The sequence below is a fragment of the Microcaecilia unicolor genome, chromosome 5 (genome assembly GCF_901765095.1).
Source record: "Microcaecilia unicolor chromosome 5, aMicUni1.1, whole genome shotgun sequence".
In the NCBI taxonomy this organism is placed as follows: Eukaryota; Metazoa; Chordata; class Amphibia; order Gymnophiona; family Siphonopidae; genus Microcaecilia; species Microcaecilia unicolor.
In genome coordinates this window covers 343,523,202-343,540,377 of record NC_044035.1, presented here as the reverse complement: position 1 = coordinate 343,540,377, position 17,176 = coordinate 343,523,202, and the positions used below count along the sequence as shown (strand labels likewise).

The 17,176-nt window shown below is 44.4% G+C and overlaps 1 protein-coding gene across 1 annotated transcript in view; it reads right to left on the bottom strand.

Moving 5' to 3' along the window:
• The window catches only part of LOC115471367 (cadherin-13-like), a 1,126,129-nt gene that overhangs the window by 1,039,234 nt on the left and 69,719 nt on the right, over positions 1-17,176 (bottom strand). Inside the window, exon 2 of the mRNA XM_030205064.1 lies at positions 1,852-1,963. Within this exon, the coding sequence (XP_030060924.1) occupies positions 1,852-1,963 (112 nt within the window). The remainder of the gene's footprint in view (positions 1-1,851; positions 1,964-17,176) is intronic.

The following is a 17,176-nucleotide window of genomic DNA, read 5'->3' as shown; positions in this document are numbered from 1 at the left end:
AAATGTTTTGTACTTTTTTGGGGGAGATCTTGCAGGTATTTGTGACCTGGATTGGCCACTGTAGGAAACAGGTTGCTGGGCTTGATGGACCTTTGGTCTTTCCCAGTATGGTAATACTTATGTACTTGTAATTAGTTCAGAACATACACGTGTATATGCCAGTACATAGACACGTATATTTACAGTTTTAGAAACCTATACATATTCTTCCCAAAGCTGTCACAGAGCCCAATATTATTTTCCAGAATCACTCTTAAAATACACTGGAGGATTAAAGGCTTGACGTCCACGAATTCCTCCAATAGTGCACTGCACAAACCGAGCACCTTTAATTAACCTAGATGTCCCCGGGAGTAGATGTGAACACCAACATTGATCTTGGAGGACATAAATTTGTATTCTTATTCTGAAATCAGAAATGCATGTGCATATTTCAGCCCCACTCTAGTCCCATCCAAAAACACACCGCGATCATGTCCCCTTGATAAATGCATGTATTCATAATTTGGTTGTGTATATCCCAGCCTTTTAAATTTGAGATTTAAATATGTATTTAATATGCCTAAATGCTGGTTTATGCATGTCCAAATCACGAATATGGGCTTCTGAAATGACCGCCTACAGCAATTAAAGCACGTTACAACAAACTGAATGCACACCCACAAATACACATCCCTAGTACATAAAAAGGCATATTTTCAAAGACTTATACTTACAAAGTTACATAAGTTTCCATCTAGCTTATTTTCAAAAGAGAAGGGCGCCCATCTTCCGACACAAATCGGGAGATGGGCGTCCTTCTCGCAAGGCCGCCCCAATCGGCATAATTGAAAGCCGAATTTTTGACACCCTCGACGGCTTTCCGTCGCGGGGATGACCAAAGTTCACGGGGGCATGTCAGCAGGGTAGTGAAGGCGAGACTGGGGCATGATTAGGAGATAGGCATCCTCGGCCGATAATAGAAAGAAGAAGGGCGTCCTTGACGAGCACTTGGCCGACTTTACTTGGTCAATTTTTTTTCATGACCAAGCCGTGAAAAGATGCCCAAACTGAACAGATGACCACCGGAGGGAATCAGGGATGACCTCCCCTTACTCCCCCAGTGGTCACTAACCCCCTCCCACCATAAAAAAATCAAAGTTAAAAATACCTTTTTGCCAGCCTCTAATGCCATATTCAGGTCCATCACAGCAGTATACAGGTCCCTGGAGCAGTTGTAGTGGGTGCAGTGTACTTCAGTCGGGTGGACCTGGGGGGGGAGTGGGTTGGGGGACTCAGCACCCAAGGTAAGGGAGCTATGCAACTGGGAGCAATTTGTGAAGTCCACTACAGTGCCCCCTACGGTGCCCGGTTGGTGTCCTGGCATGTGAGGGGGACCAGTGCACTACAAATGCTGGCTCCTCCCATGACCAAATGGCTTGGATTTGGCTGTGTTTGAGATGGACGTCTTTGGTTTCCATTATGGGTGAAAACCAAGGTCGGCCATCTGTAAGGTCTACCTAAATGTCAAGATTTGGCCATCCACGACCGTATTATCGAAACGAAAGATGGACGCCCCTTCGTGGCGCCATCCTTAGAGATGGGCACCCTTAGAGATGGGCACCCCTGTTCGATTATGCCCCTCCATGTAACTTTGTAAGTTTTATGTTCTTTGAAAATGAGCACCATAATAACCTGTGGAACCTTGTAACTCTAGTGCCCCGATGATCAAAGGTAAATGCAGGCACTAATTTTTCAGCGCTGTTAGGACCATCGTGGGGATCAGCCCCACAAATTCCTACGATTCACACAGTTCTCCATAATCAAACGTGCATACGCGTCGTCTAATGCCAAGGAACATCCCTCACTTACCATTTGCAACCAGCTGCTCCTCAGCAAACTCAGGTGGCTGTTCGATATAAAGAATCTTTTGCTGAAATCCCGGGATGCATTCTAAATCTTCAGCAAATGCTATCAGCAGCACCTAAGGCAAGAAGAACAGAGATTTAGCATCAAACAGTTCCACTCTCAGATCGACTTTCTGATACACTGCTAGATTTTCACTATTATTTGTTTCTCTTTTGTAGTTGTTGGTAATGTTTAGCAAACATGAGTGATAAAAGCAAATCTATCTTCAGGAACTTCCTAATGGCTTTGTTGTTGTTGTTGAGAACTTCACAAATAGACAATGCCATTAAATAACCATGCAGGGAAGAGCTGCACTGCCTGTAACAGCCTAGCTTTGAACCTGGTGAAAAACCTGCAAAAAGCCATCAAAGGTAAAAATGCCTTTAAGACATCATTGCATAGCAGAAATAAACTGAAGTATGTGAACATTTTTTGGCATAGTGATGTTCTGCCCCCGGCAGCCTTATACCAGTCTTTATAGTGTAGCTCTAAAATGTGTTGAATGCCTTTAATGTTCTTCTCAATTCTATTGATTTTTACTGCTACAATCACTTCCTGCAACGATATGTGGAACATAGTCTCACATGTACTTCAGCCACCCCTGCTTGTCCGTATAAAGTTTGTTACTGTTGGTCTAGTCTCCTGCAAAGGCCTACTCCCTTTCTCAGCTGAGCTTGATTCCTTTGTTTACCTACTCTCATGTCCTGATTATTTCTACTATCTTTGTCCTGATGGGTCAAGCTAGGGTATGACCAGGGGTGGCCTGAGGTGGGGGAGGGCCTCAGGAGGCATTCTTATTTTATTTTTTGTTACATTTGTAATTTGCACTTTCCCACTCATGGCAGGCTCAATGAGGCTTACATGGGGCAATGGAGGGTTAAGTGACTTGCCCAGCGTCACAAGGAGCTGCTTGTGCCTGAAGTGGGAATTGAACTCAGTTCCTCAGGACCAAAGTCCACCACCCTAACCACTAGGCCACTCCACTCCACTCTTCAGGAGCAGCATCTCCCCCTTTGCTGCATTTTACCTCATCATGGTGAAGTTCCAAACCCAGCAGCAGCGATGCCCATATTCTGCCCTGCCGCTGTTGGCACCCGCCTCTTCCCTTTACCGTGGCCACCTCTCTGAAGTAACTTCCTGTTTCGTCAGAGGCTCAGGCAGCCGCAGTAAAGGGAAGAGGCGGGTGCAGGTGGTGGCAGGGCAGCGTATGGGAATCTCTGCCGCTGCCAAGTTTGGAATGTCACAGTGATTAGGTAAAATGTCCGAAGTGGTGGCATCTCAGCCCAGGGGGACAGCATGTTAGCTCCACCTCAGGTGGCATCTTGCTTTGGTCTGGCCCTGGGTATGACCTGTCTCTAGGACCACCTCTGCTACCTGGACTTAAGTTCTATCCCTATTGGTCCTTCTATCTCTCTCTCCTGGGCTTGTGGGTGCTCTTCTCGACTTCTCTGTCCCATGAGCTCAGACGTTCTCCATCTTGTCTAGATGCATAGGTTCCTGCTCTCCTGAAGAGAACCTATCTTTCTACCAGTAACATAGTAGAAAAAAGACCTGCATGGTCCATCCAGTCTGCCCAACAAGATAAACTCATATGTGCTACTTTTTGTGTATGCCTTACCTTGATTTGTACCTGCCCTTTTCAGGGCTCAGACCGTGTAAGTCTGCCCAGCACTATCCCCGCCTCCCAACCACCAGCCCCGCCTCCCACCATCGGCTCTGCCACCCAATCTCGGCTAAGCTCCTTAGGATCCATTCCTTCTGAACAGGATTCCTTTATGTTTATCCCACGCGTGCTTGAATTCTGTTACCCTTTTCATTTCCACCACCTCCCGCGGGAGGGCATTCCAAGCATCCACTACTCTCTCCGTGTTGGGGAAAAATCATTTTGACAAAGATTTCAAATCAAAATCAGTAAGCCAGTTGTGATTTCAAATCGAAATCTGTCAACGGTTCTACTATTAAATGTAATTATCACAGGCCAGGATTATAGACTAATCCGTCAATATTGATAAGCATGGACATGCAAATTACAAGTCCATATATGGCAAGAATCAATATATAAATAGGGTTTATGAACTCTGGTAGCTTAGGCTTGAGTTTAGACCTTGCCAGTGTTATTGACCATCATAGTAAAAAAAATCTATGAATCCTATGATTAAATCATAGTAATATAGTAACATAGTAGATGACGGCAGAAAAAGACCTGCACGGTCCATCCAGTCTGCCCAACAAGACAACTCATGTGTGCTACTTTTGTGTATACCCTACTTTGATTTGTACCTGTGCTCTTCATGGCACAGACCGTATAAGTCTGCCCAGCACTAGCCCCGCCTCCCACCACCGGCTCTGGCACAGACCGTATAAGTCTGCCCAGCGCTATCCCTGCCTCCCAACCTCCAGTCCCGCCTCCCACCACTGGCTCTGGCACAGACCGTATAAGTCTGCCCCGCACTATCCCCGCCTCCCAACCTCCAGCCCCGCCTCCCACTACCGGCTCTGCTATCCAATCTCGGTTAAGCTCCTGAGAATCCTTTCCTTCTGAACAGGATTCCTTTATGTTTATCCCACGCATGTTTGAATTCCGTTACCGTTTTCCTCTCCACCACCTCCCGCGGGAGTGCATTCCAAGCATCCACCACTCTCTCCGTGAGCAAATGATTTTTGATTTAATAACCAAAAAAAAGATACAAACTCACTGTTCACGCTATCCAAAAATACTAGGACTAGAGGGCATGAGTTGAAGCTACAGTGTGGTAAATTTAAAACGAATTGGAGAAAATTTTTCTTCACCCAACGTGTAATTAGACTCTGGAATTCGTTGCCGGAGAACGTGGTACGGGCGGTTAGCTTGACGGAGTTTAAAAAGGGGTTAGATAGATTCCTAAAGGACAAGTCCATAGACCGCTATTAAATGGACTTGGAAAAATTCCGCATTTTTAGGTATAACTTGTCTGGAATGTTTTTACGTTTGGGGAGCGTGCCAGGTGCCCTTGACCTGGATTGGCCACTGTCGGTGACAGGATGCTGGGCTAGATGGACCTTTGGTCTTTCCCAGTATGGCACTACTTATGTACTTATGTACTTATGCACTTGAATATGTAATTTCAAATCTAAAATCAAAATCGGGGTAAAAAAGCAATTTTAAATAAAAATTTTAAAAAATTACACAAAATAATTTTTAATCGTCATTTCAGTTTACTTAATTTGAAATCATACCCAGCACTGCATAGCCCATATTTGAAAGGAGGCGTACAAAGGAATGCAGCATGTGCAGACCATAGGCAGGGCTCCCAACTAATTTACATGCATCCCTGCTGCACCACATTCATCCTCTCTCTCAAGATATTGCATGTATCAGCAATCCATCTCTAAACCACCTTCATTCACCTGTCAGCTCTCCTACCTCTGCCATAAAGCTTCCTTCTCTTCAAATTTCAATCTCCACCTTCCAATACAGCTCTCAGAATAATTCTCTTGCCTTAGGGCAGTAACTTTTGAGAATCTACTAACTGTGAGTAAATTAGCTGTATTTATTCAAAAAAGTAAATTTCAGAAAAAGATAAGAGACTTCTGGTGTTTGCTGCCGTGCCGAGGTTATATACTCTAATTATTTAACATGTCTGCTTTAAGAAGATATTAGGCTTTAAGAGATTAGAAACTAGTGATGTTTAAGAAACTGACAATCAGGATGGCTGCAGGTATGAAGGACATGGAATGGATAATCAGGTCCTGATAGTCAAAGGCATTTGTCTAGATTATTTATTTATTTATTTATTACATTTCTACCCCGCGCTTTCCCACTCATGGCAGGCTCAATGCGGCTTACATGGGGCAATGGAGGGTTAAGTGACTTGCCCAGAGTCCCACTAGCAACATTCCATGTAGAAGTCAGCCCTTGCAGATCAGCAATGTGGCCGCGCAGGCTTCTGCTTCTGTGAGTCTCACAGAAATAGAAGCCTGCGCAGCTTTCCACATGGAATGTTGCTAGTGGAATAGCAACATTCCATGTAGAATCTCCATTAGTAGCAACATTCCATGTAGAATCTCCAATAGTATCTATTTTATTTTTGTACCCTGCGCTTTCCCACTCATGGCAGGCTCAATGCGGCTTACATGGGGCAATGGAGGGTTAAGTGACTTGCCCAGAGTCACAAGGAGTTGCCTGTGCCTGCAGTGGGAATCGAACCCAGTTCCCCAGGACCAGGTCCACCACACTAACCACTAGGCCACTCCTCTTTTGCCCTTTTGAAGAATTCACTCAAGGTGGTGTAGTGCAAGAACATGTAAAATTATACGCAATAAACAATTACAGTAAAAATATTCAAATAACAATAAAAGGTATGGCATAGTATGCAACATTACAATGTCATCACAATATGTATTTTTCATTCTATATTGTCACATAGAATTCAAGACTTTTGGGGATACTGTGGGATATAAATGTCACAAATAATAATAATAATGTAATAAAAAACATTTTAATAAACAGCATAGCGTGTAAGCAAAGATGGACCATATAGATAGATAAGATAAGATAGAGTAACAGGAGTTACAAAATAAGCCGTCCAATTTTTCAAAGTGATTTAAGCAGGCAGGAGAGGCTCCAGCCCACTTAATTTGCTCCTGGCTGCCCAATCATTGATATTCAGCAGTATTTAGCTAGGAGGGGCCACTGAATATTGGCTTTGACTGGAAACAACAACAACAAAAAAATGGGCAGGTCAGGGGTGGTACAACTACTACTACTACTACTACTTAACATTTCTAGAGTGCTACTAGGGTTACAGAGGTGATACTAGGGAGGAGCCAGCAGTTATGTGGGTGCTGGCAGTATTCTGTGCCAGGACCCACATTGCTAACCTGGCCAAGTTAGGACAGCTCGAAAGCTATCCCAACTTGGCCGGGGTAGCTACGCAGGTCCCAGCATTGAATATCAGTTGAGATCCGTATAACTTTCTTTTTTCTCCCCCCCCCCCCCCCCGAGCCCCCTACTTCTGGGCACCTTTCCTCTCCCCTAGCCCACTACCATTCAGAACTCCCTCCCAGAATATGTCCCCCCAACCACCCATACCTCTGTGGTCTAGGTAGGCCCACAGGCCTACATTAGCTCCCTGATGGTCCAGTGGGGTCGATGGGAGCAGACGTGAAGCCCACTCGCTCCTGCCCCTTGTGGTTGCATCCAGAAAATGGCGGCAGCCTCGTGGTACTAAACTAGTTAGGTGGGTCCCAGCTGATATTCAGTCATGGTCCATATGTGTCTTATGTGGGCCATGACTGAATATTGCCCGGACCCATATAAGCTCCAGCTCCCAGCATTGAACAAATTAGCCTTGGATATTCAGTGCCAGGGCCTGCACATTGCCCAGCACTGAATATCCAGAGCTAATTTATCTGGTGGTCACGGTCAGCATTTGAAAAATGCTGACTAACACCAGCTGAATATTTACCCCAAGGGGACTAGTTTAAAGAAAGTTACATGTGAAGTCAGAAAAGTGCATGAATTGCCACTATTCAGATAAATGCCCTAGGAAGCCTTATTGGTGTACTTTCAGCACTACTGGGGTAGTTCTATAAAGCAGACCTTAACGTTTACAAATGTGTATAAATGTTTAAAATCCTCTAAACACAATAGCTAGTGGTGGTGGGAGTAGCCACTAATACCATATACAAAATATATCAGCTCCCACCGCTTTATGCAAAACGGGGAAGTTTTAAAAGGCCACTAAATGTGGCTAAATATATAACATTGAAAATTTAAGGGGGGAAAAAAGCCTCAAGGTGATTCGGATCATTACGATCTTACAAGCATCCGTCGAGCCTGGTGACCGATCACTCGGTCTTAAGAGGATCCGTTCCTCATCATAGGCTGAAAAAAAACACCCCAATGTGAAACTGAAGAAAATTAGAGCATAGGCAAGGTAAAGTAAGACAAACCAGTAAAGTTCAGAGTTTCGCCCAGCAGGGGCTGCTTCAGGGGCTACACAAAAATCCTCTATAGTTCAAATTGGACAAGAGACGCCAGATAAACGGAATGTGATGTCGTTTTGGCCCCTCTCTGAGAGCTGTTTTTTTCAAACTGAGATCGCTTGCATATTATATCTTTGGAATTTTCCAATATAATTTTTCCAATTTGAACTATAGAGGATTTTTGTGTAGCCCCTGAAGCAGCCCCTGCTGGGCGAAACACGGCCTGTGTCGGGCTAATCTTTTATATATCTTTTATATATGTATTTATGTGTTTTTTTGAATTATATTAATAAATTACGTTCTTAACGATCTGCTTTGTACATATTCCTTCCTCTATGATGGCCAGCGTTTCGCTCTACTAGCCGCTGCTTCTAGCTGCCTCAGGGTCAACTTAGGAAGGAAGATAGCTTAGATGAACGATGGCTTCTCCAGCTCGTTTAAATGGCACCTTCCTCTACCGTCATTTCCTTTCTGCGAGGGCGGGCGAGTTACACTTAAACTAAGATCAGGACTGGCTTAGTCTTGAGAACTACCAAGAGGGCAAGACTGACTGATCAACAGCCAGCAGATTGGAGCAGGTCAAGCAGGCTGGAGACAGGACTGGTGGACAAGGCAGAAATAGGCAGGCAACTCACACTAGGAAAAGCCCTAGGAAACCCACTGCAAAGGCAAGGCAGCAACTTCCCATGATTCCTTATATTGACCCCAACACCAGATATCATCAAGGGGTGTCAGAAGGTCCTCAATTCGCTGCCCCTCTAAAACTCTCTCTACAGTGCGTGCACGCACCTAAAGGAAGTGGCAGCAGCTGGTGCTAATAGCATTAGTAAAGGTGCAGCTTGCTGTGCCCGTGAGGTGCCCCCAAGAGAAAGAAGCAGCAGCCCAAGCTGCCCACTGCACAGGGAAGACCATCTAGAGCCCCAGAAAATGCTGGGGAGCCTGACCTTGACGCCCCTGAGGAAAGAGGATACGCCAGTGCATGGGGCACAGGAGAAAGGGAACAAGGTGAGATAAGCAAACAGTGAGGGTTTTACATCAATTGCTACATTCAGCATTGCAACAACCTGTTCATTTCGTTTTGGGGGAATCTGGGTACCGCCATCTCCTAGGCAATTTCAGGGGGCACCATTTTTTTACGTGAACTACCGGCACCATAGTTTGCTGCACTATATAACCTCAGGCTCTGAACCTATAAATTTGTGGCTTCAAAGAGTAGCTCCCCATGTCAATATCAGGGGCGTATCTGCGTGGGGCCACAGGGGCCTGGGCCCCCGCAGATTTTGCCCTGGACCCCCCTACTGCCGCCGTGGGTACCTTTGCTGGCGGGGGACCCCAACCCCCACCAGCCGAGGTCTGCTTCCTCCTGCCGCTGCGAGGTTTTTTTAAGTTCATCGGGATTCGTCCTCCGTCACTCTGTGCTGCTGTTCAAAGAAGCTGCTAGCTGAATGCAGTTTCGGACTGAGTCTGACGTCGCTGCTGCACGTTGTACGTGCAGGACGTCAGACTCATGTACAACGTGCAGCAGCGACGTCAGACTCAGTCCGAAACTGCATTCAGCTAGCAGCTTCTTTGAACAGCAGCACAGAGTGACGGAGGACGAATCCCGATGAACTTAAAAAACCTCGCAGCGGCAGGAGGAAGCGGACCTCGGCTGGTGGGGGTTGGGGTCCCCCGCCAGCAAAGGTACCCATGGCGGCAGGGGGGGGTCGGAAATGGCAGCAGCTGGGGGGGGGCTATAATGTGCCCCCTCACTCTGGCTTCGGCCCCCGCTACCGCCGACTTTCAGATACGCCCCTGGTCAATATATGAAGAGATCCCTGCCTACATAATGTCATGGCTGAGCTTCCCTCCTGTAGCGTAAACATGAGCACATGAACTAATATCACCAGCCATCTTCCCCATCCAAGCAGAAGACAATAGGAAGGAAACAATGAACATGCAAAAGAAAATTACGAAGAATCACAGAAAAAGACAAATGAACACTGATCACGCTCACACCTGTGTTGCACTTAGACTTCTAAGAGCGTGTGGGACGTTTACTTCTGCAGCTCTAGGCTTCGCTCTGTATTGGCTAAATGAGGAAACTATGGTCTCGTCTTATTCTGAAATGATTACAAGGACTTAGTATTGCTGTGAAATGGAACAGTGCATTCCCGGCTGTGAAGCTGAACGCATTCATTTATTACAGCCATTACACAAAATGTCACATTTGTCACCAGACCAAAGTAAAGGTGGAATGTAATCACATTTTACATGAAAAACATTCCTCACCAATTTGTTTTTGTTCATATCACAAAATTATTCTGCTGAAATAAAATGCGACCACCTCCGTACCTTAATAGACTTGACTTTAACAGGACACCTATGTCAGACATCCGAAAAAGCGCTTCTTTTAAGCTTGTTTCAGAAAAGCTCCTCACCATGCTTCGATTCACTAACAGCAGGGGGTAATTCACTATAGATCGCTAAACGTTAGGCACCGAGATGATGCTAAGAGCTAACCCCGAGATTCTATATATGACATCCAAAGTTCAGCATCAAACTTTATTCACGCATCGGAGATCCATAAGCAAATTGAAAAATGAGCTCAGAAACATCAGTAATTGGATGCTAACAACCAATCATTGATGTTAATTGGCATTCCTCATAATCTGCGCCCACATCTCTATGCATTCTGTAAAGCTCAGCGCCTAACTTCAACTGCGCCTATCTGAAAAGGGGCATGGTGAGGGGGTGTTCGTATGTGGATTTATAGAATTTGCCCAAAGCACACCTGTGTGCTTCCTGGTCGCCGTAGCTAGAAGGTTGCTAGGCTGTATAGAGAGAGGTGTGACCAGCAGAAGAAAGGAGGTGTTGATGCCCCTGTATAAGTCGTTGGTGAGGCCCCACCTGGAGTATTGTGTTCAGTTTTGGAGGCCGTATCTCGGGTACTTATCTGAAACAAAAGCTGCTTCGGCATGAAAATAACGCTCCTGAGGAAGCCAGTGTGAGACAGTCGCAGTGTAGAGCGAAGCAGCTTATGTTTCAGATAAGTACCCGAGAGAACATGATTGTATTTGGACTTTAAAAATGGGGAAAAAATTGTTTAAAAATTAAATATGGAATTGTACAGGAAGTTTTTTAGGACTGATGAAGAAGTAGGGCGGGTCATTAGTTCAAGTCTCATTTCAGATGTGATCTAAGCCACTGAAGTTCTTTTTCCTCCTTTTTTAAAAATTTATATTTATTGAATTTCCAATTATAACAAAGAGACAATCTTTGAAAAGATACACCAATATGTGAATAAACGTTTCTTGAAAAGGAACAAAATAATTAAGAAAGAAAAGCAAAAATAACAGTTCTTTTTTTTTATAAGGAGTGGAGGAGTGGCCTAGTGGTTAGGGTGGTGGACTTTAGTCCTAAGGAACTGAGTTCAATTCCTGGCACAGGCAGCTCCTTGTGACTCTGGGCAAGTCACTTAACCCTCCATTGCCCCATGTAAGCTGCATTGAGCCTGCCATGAGTGGGAAAGCCCAGGGTACAAATGTAACAAAAATAAAATAGATACTATTGGAGATTCTACATGGAATGTTGCTACTATTGGAGATTCTAAATAGAATGTTACATAAGTACATAAGTAGTGTCATACTGGGAAAGACCAAAGGTCCATCTAGCCCAGCATCCTGTCACCGACAGTGGCCAATCCAGGTCAAGGGCACCTGGCACGCTCCCCAAACGTAAAAACATTCCAGACAAGTTATACCTAAAAATGCGGAATTTTTCCAAGTCCATTTAATAGCGGTCTATGGACTTGTCCTTTAGGAATCTATCTAACCCCTTTTTAAACTCCGTCAAGCTAACCGCCCGTACCACGTTCTCCGGCAACGAATTCCAGAGTCTAATTACACGTTGGGTGAAGAAAAATTTTCTCCGATTCGTTTTAAATTTACCACACTGTAGCTTCAACTCATGCCCTCTAGTCCTAGTATTTTTGGATAGCGTGAACAGTCGCTTCACATCCACCCGATCCATTCCACTCATTATTTTATACACTTCTATCATATCTCCCCTCAGCCGTCTCTTCTCCAAGCTGAAAAGCCCTAGCCTTCTCAGCCTCTCTTCATAGGAAAGTCGTCCCATCCCCACTATCATTTTCGTCGCCCTTCGCTGTACCTTTTCCAATTCTACTATATCTTTTTTGAGATACGGAGACCAGTACTGAACACAATACTCCAGGTGCGGTCGCACCATGGAGCGATACAACGGCATTATAACATCCGCACACCTGGACTCCATACCCTTCCTAATAACACCCAACATTCTATTCGCTTTCCTAGCCGCAGCAGCACACTGAGCAGAAGGTTTCAGCGTATCATCGACGACGACACCCAGATCCCTTTCTTGATCCGTAACTCCTAACGCGGAACCTTGCAAGACGTAGCTATAATTCGGGTTCCTCTTACCCACATGCATCACTTTGCACTTGTCAACATTGAACTTCATCTGCCACTTGCACGCCCATTCTCCCAGTCTCGCAAGGTCCTCCTGTAATCGTTCACATTCCTCCTGCGACTTGACGACCCTGAATAATTTTGTGTCATCGGCGAATTTAATTACCTCACTAGTTATTCCCATCTCTAGGTCATTTATAAATACATTAAAAAGCAACGGACCCAGCACAGACCCCTGCGGGACCCCACTAACTACCCTCCTCCACTGAGAATACTGGCCACGCAATCCTACTCTCTGCTTCCTATCTTTCAACCAGTTCTTAATCCATAATAATACCCTACCTCCGATTCCATGACTCTGCAATTTCTTCAGGAGTCTTTCGTGCGGTACTTTGTCAAACGCCTTCTGAAAATCCAGATATACAATATCAACCGGCTCCCCATTGTCCACATGTTTGCTTACCCCCTCAAAAAAATGCATTAGATTGGTGAGGCAAGACTTCCCTTCACTAAATCCGTGCTGACTTTGTCTCATCAGTCCATGTTTTTGTATATGCTCTGCAATTTTATTCTTAATAATAGCCTCCACCATCTTGCCCGGCACCGACGTCAGACTCACCGGTCTATAATTTCCCGGATCTCCTCTGGAACCCTTCTTAAAAATCGGAGTAACATTGGCTACCCTCCAGTCTTCCGGTACTACACTCGATTTTAGGGACAGATTGCATATTTCTAACAGTAGCTCCGCAAGTTCATTTTTTAGTTCTATTCCACTAGCAACATTCCATGTAGAAGGCTGCGCAGGCTTCTGTTTCTGTGAGTACGTGCAGGACGTCAGACTCACAGAAGCAGAAGCCTGCGCGGCCACATTGGTGATCTGCAAGGGCCGACTTCTACATGGAATGTTGCTAGTGGAATAGCCACATTCCATGTAGAATCTCAAATAGTAGCAACAGTGGAGGAGTGGCCTAGTGGTTAGGGTGGTGGACTTTGGTCCTGAGGAGCTGAGTTCGATTCCCACTTCAGGCACAGGCAGCTCCTTGTGACTCTGGGCAAGTCACTTAACCCTCCATTGCCCCATGTAAGCCGCATTGAGCCTGCCATGAGTGGGAAAGCATGGGGTACAAATGTAACAAAAAAAAAAAAACAACATAATTAGTTATTACAGTTTACAAAAAGAGGGGAAGAATACCAAGATGTAATAAAAATACCTTTGGAAGATGGTTTAATTTGTGGGATTAGTCCAAAGGGATAAAGCAGGAGGTAACTCCTATATTATTATTAGACCGCTTCATACCTAAGTCTGTTCCTCGTTGCCCTGCATATTAAGAAAATTTCGAAGTTGTTCTGGTTCAAAGAAAACATATCTTTTATCTTTAAATAATAACAAGCATTTACAAGGAAACCTTAATTGAAAACATGCTTTTAACTCAATAATTTCCTGCTTTTTCCTCCTTTTACTTTTATTCTTAGCAAATTGGACGTTACTTGCTAGTATTTTACAGTGTTATAGAACGCTAGCATAAGTCTGCATTTATCCACCTATCTGTAGTCGCAAGCACTTACACTAGCTCAATGTCTGCAGGCAGTTAGGGCACATAAATGCTAGTATCCTGTATGATTTGTACGTAAGAATATAAGAGCAGCCATACTGGGTCAGACCCAATGGTCCATCTAGCCCAGTATCCTGTTTTCCAAACAGTGGCCAAGCCAGGTCACAAGTACCTGGCAGATACCCAAATTGTGGCAACATTCCATGTGGAACCCAAAAGAATAGCAAGATTCTGGAATCCTAAAGAGTGACAAGATTCCATGCAGAATCTCAAAGAGTAGCAACATTCCATACTACAAATCCCAGGGCAAGCAGTTGCTTCCCATGTCTGTCTCAATAACAGACTACAGACTTTTCCTCCAGGAATCTGTCCAAACCTTTTTTTAAACCCAGATACTCTAACTGCTGTTATCACATCCCCCGACAAAGAGTTCCAGAGCTTAACTATTCGTTGAGTGAAAAAATATTTCCTCCTATTTGTTCTAAAAGTATTTCCATACAACTTCCTCGACTGTCCCCTAGTCTTTGTACGTTAGGAACGAGTAAAAAAAAATCGATTGTCTTCTACTCATTCTACACCACTTAGGATTTTGTAGACCTCAATCGTATCTCCCCTCATCCATCTCTTTTGCAAGCTGAAGAGCCCTAACCTCTTTAGCCTTTCCATCTCCTTTATCATTTTGGTCACTATTCTTTGAACCTTTTTCAAATTCGGCTATATCTTTTTTGAGATATGGCGACCAGAACTGAAAACAATACTCATTGACTTGCCAGTGCGCCTCCCAGGTCCATATCCCCTTACAGTTGAATGCTATGGAGTCTGCATACACAATTTACAGAATTCTGACCTAGGGCAGTTGTACGCATTACAGCTACGTTAGAACTTTATTTTATTAATAATGCCAGAAATCAAAAGCAATACAATTCTTCTGCAAAACAGAAACTATTGGTGGTAAACCTTGGCAGTACAAGTGTGATTGAAACAAGTAAGATAGCTAGAGTCTTGGAAAATGATAGCAGATGAATATAAATTAGCCATTTTTGAGGCTAAAAAGGCTTATTTTGCTCGGTTGTTATTGAAAGCTCCTAATAGGTTCAGAAATGTTTTTGCATTGACTAAAAATTTCATTACTGCCTCTCAAGGGACTTTGCAATGTTCATCCTCTCAATTGAGTTGTGAAGCATTATCTGATTATTTTCATGAGAAGATTGTAAAAATTCATTCAACTTTGGATTAGGAGAGTGAAACATTTGTCTCTGGTGGTATATCTTCTTTAGCTTTGGAACAATCAGTATATTGTATTCAGGAGAGATTAGTGGGCAATACCTTAAATCAGTTTCATACTATTTCATTGGATGAGCCTCGTGAATTGGTTTACTCTTTTCGTCCCTCTGTTTCAATCTTTGACCCCTGACCTTCAACTTTATTGATGTCTGGGAAAGATGTGGCAATTGAATCTTTTTACCTCCGATTAACAAATCTTTGAAACTAGGGGTTGTTCCACTCAGTTGGAAAACTGCTGTGGTCCATCCAGTCTTTAAAAACCTACACTAGATGCTAGTCAACCCGGGAATTTTAGGCCACTGTCTAACTTGCCTTCTTTTATCTAAGGTTTTTTAATAAAGTTAGTCTTATTTATTTTATATTATTTACTTATTAACATTTGTATAGCGCTACCAGACGCACGCAGCGCTGAACACCTGACATAGAGAGACAGTCCCTGCTCGATAGAGCTTACAATCTAAAAATAATACAGACAGACAAGACAATTAAGGGCGAGGGAAGTAATGGGTGAGAAGGAACAAGGATAGGGGAATTGAGTAGTGGTTAGGAGCCAAAACATTCCATCTAGAATCTCCAATAGTAGCAACATTCCGTGTAGAATCTCCAACAGTAGCCAACATTCCACGTTCCACTGCACTAACCACTAGGCTACTCCTCCACTAGCAACATTCCCTGTAGAAGCCTGCCCTTGCAGATCAGCAATGCGGCCGCGCAGGCTTCTGTTTCTGTGAGTCTGACGTCCTGCACGTATGTGCAGGATGTCAGACTCACAGAAACAGAAGCCTGCGCGGCCGCGTTGCTGATCTTCAAGGGCAGGCTTCTACATGGAATGTTATTATTATTAACATTTGCATAGCGCTACCAGACGCATGCAGCACTGAACACCTGACACAGAGAGACAGTCCCTGCTCAATAGAGCTTACAATCTAAAAATAATACAGACAGACAAGACAATTAAGGGCGAGGGAAGTACTGGGTGAGAAGGAACAAGGATAGGGGAATTGAGTAGTGGTTAGGAGCCAAAACATTCCATCTAGAATCTCCAATAGTAGCAACATTCCGTGTAGAATCTCCAACAGTAGCCAACATTCCACGTTCCACTGCACTAACCACTAGGCTACTCCTCCACTAGCAACATTCCCTGTAGAAGCCTGCCCTTGCAGATCAGCAATGTGGCCGCGCAGGCTTCTGTTTCTGTGAGTCTGACGTCCTGCACGTATGTGCAGGATGTCAGACTCACAGAAACAGAAGCCTGCGCGGCCGCGTTGCTGATCTTCAAGGGCAGGCTTCTACATGGAATGTTATTATTATTAACATTTGCATAGCGCTACCAGACGCATGCAGCACTGAACACCTGACACAGAGAGACAGTCCCTGCTCAATAGAGCTTACAATCTAAAAATAATACAGACAGACAAGACAATTAAGGGTGAGGGAAGTACTGGGTGAGAAGGAACAAGGGGAGGCAACTGAGTAGTAGCTAGGAGCCAAAAGCAGTGGTGAAAAGGTGGGTTTTCAGCATAGATTTGAAAACAGGTAGAGATGGAGCTAGACGTACAGGCTCAGGAAGTTTATTCCAAGCATAAGGAGCCGCGAGGAAAAAGGAACGAAGCCTGGAGTTAGCAGTGGAAGAGAAGGGAGACGACAAGAGAGATTTGTCCAGTGAGCGGAGATCTAGGCAGATTACAGCTCAGTATACTCAATTTATAAAATGGAGAACAAGACATACAGACTATAAAATAAATCAACCAGCAGTTTTCATAATTAAGAGTTCATAAAAATCAGTTTGTAAGAGTCAAGCACTCAAACTGAAAGCCTGACCAAATAAAGTCTTTAGGGAAACTTTAAATTCCTGCCACACAACTTCCAAAGTCACCCCACCGGCAGTAACAGATGTAAAGTCGCCTCAACCAGGGGGAGTCCCAGCAGTGATGGAACCCCGAGGGCAGACCACCTCTTGCAACTTCCCGGCAGTGCCTTTCACGTCCAGGTCATATGCAGACAAGCCCTTTGACTCTGCTGAGCAAGAAGGCGGGTTACAGAATGGAGGAGACA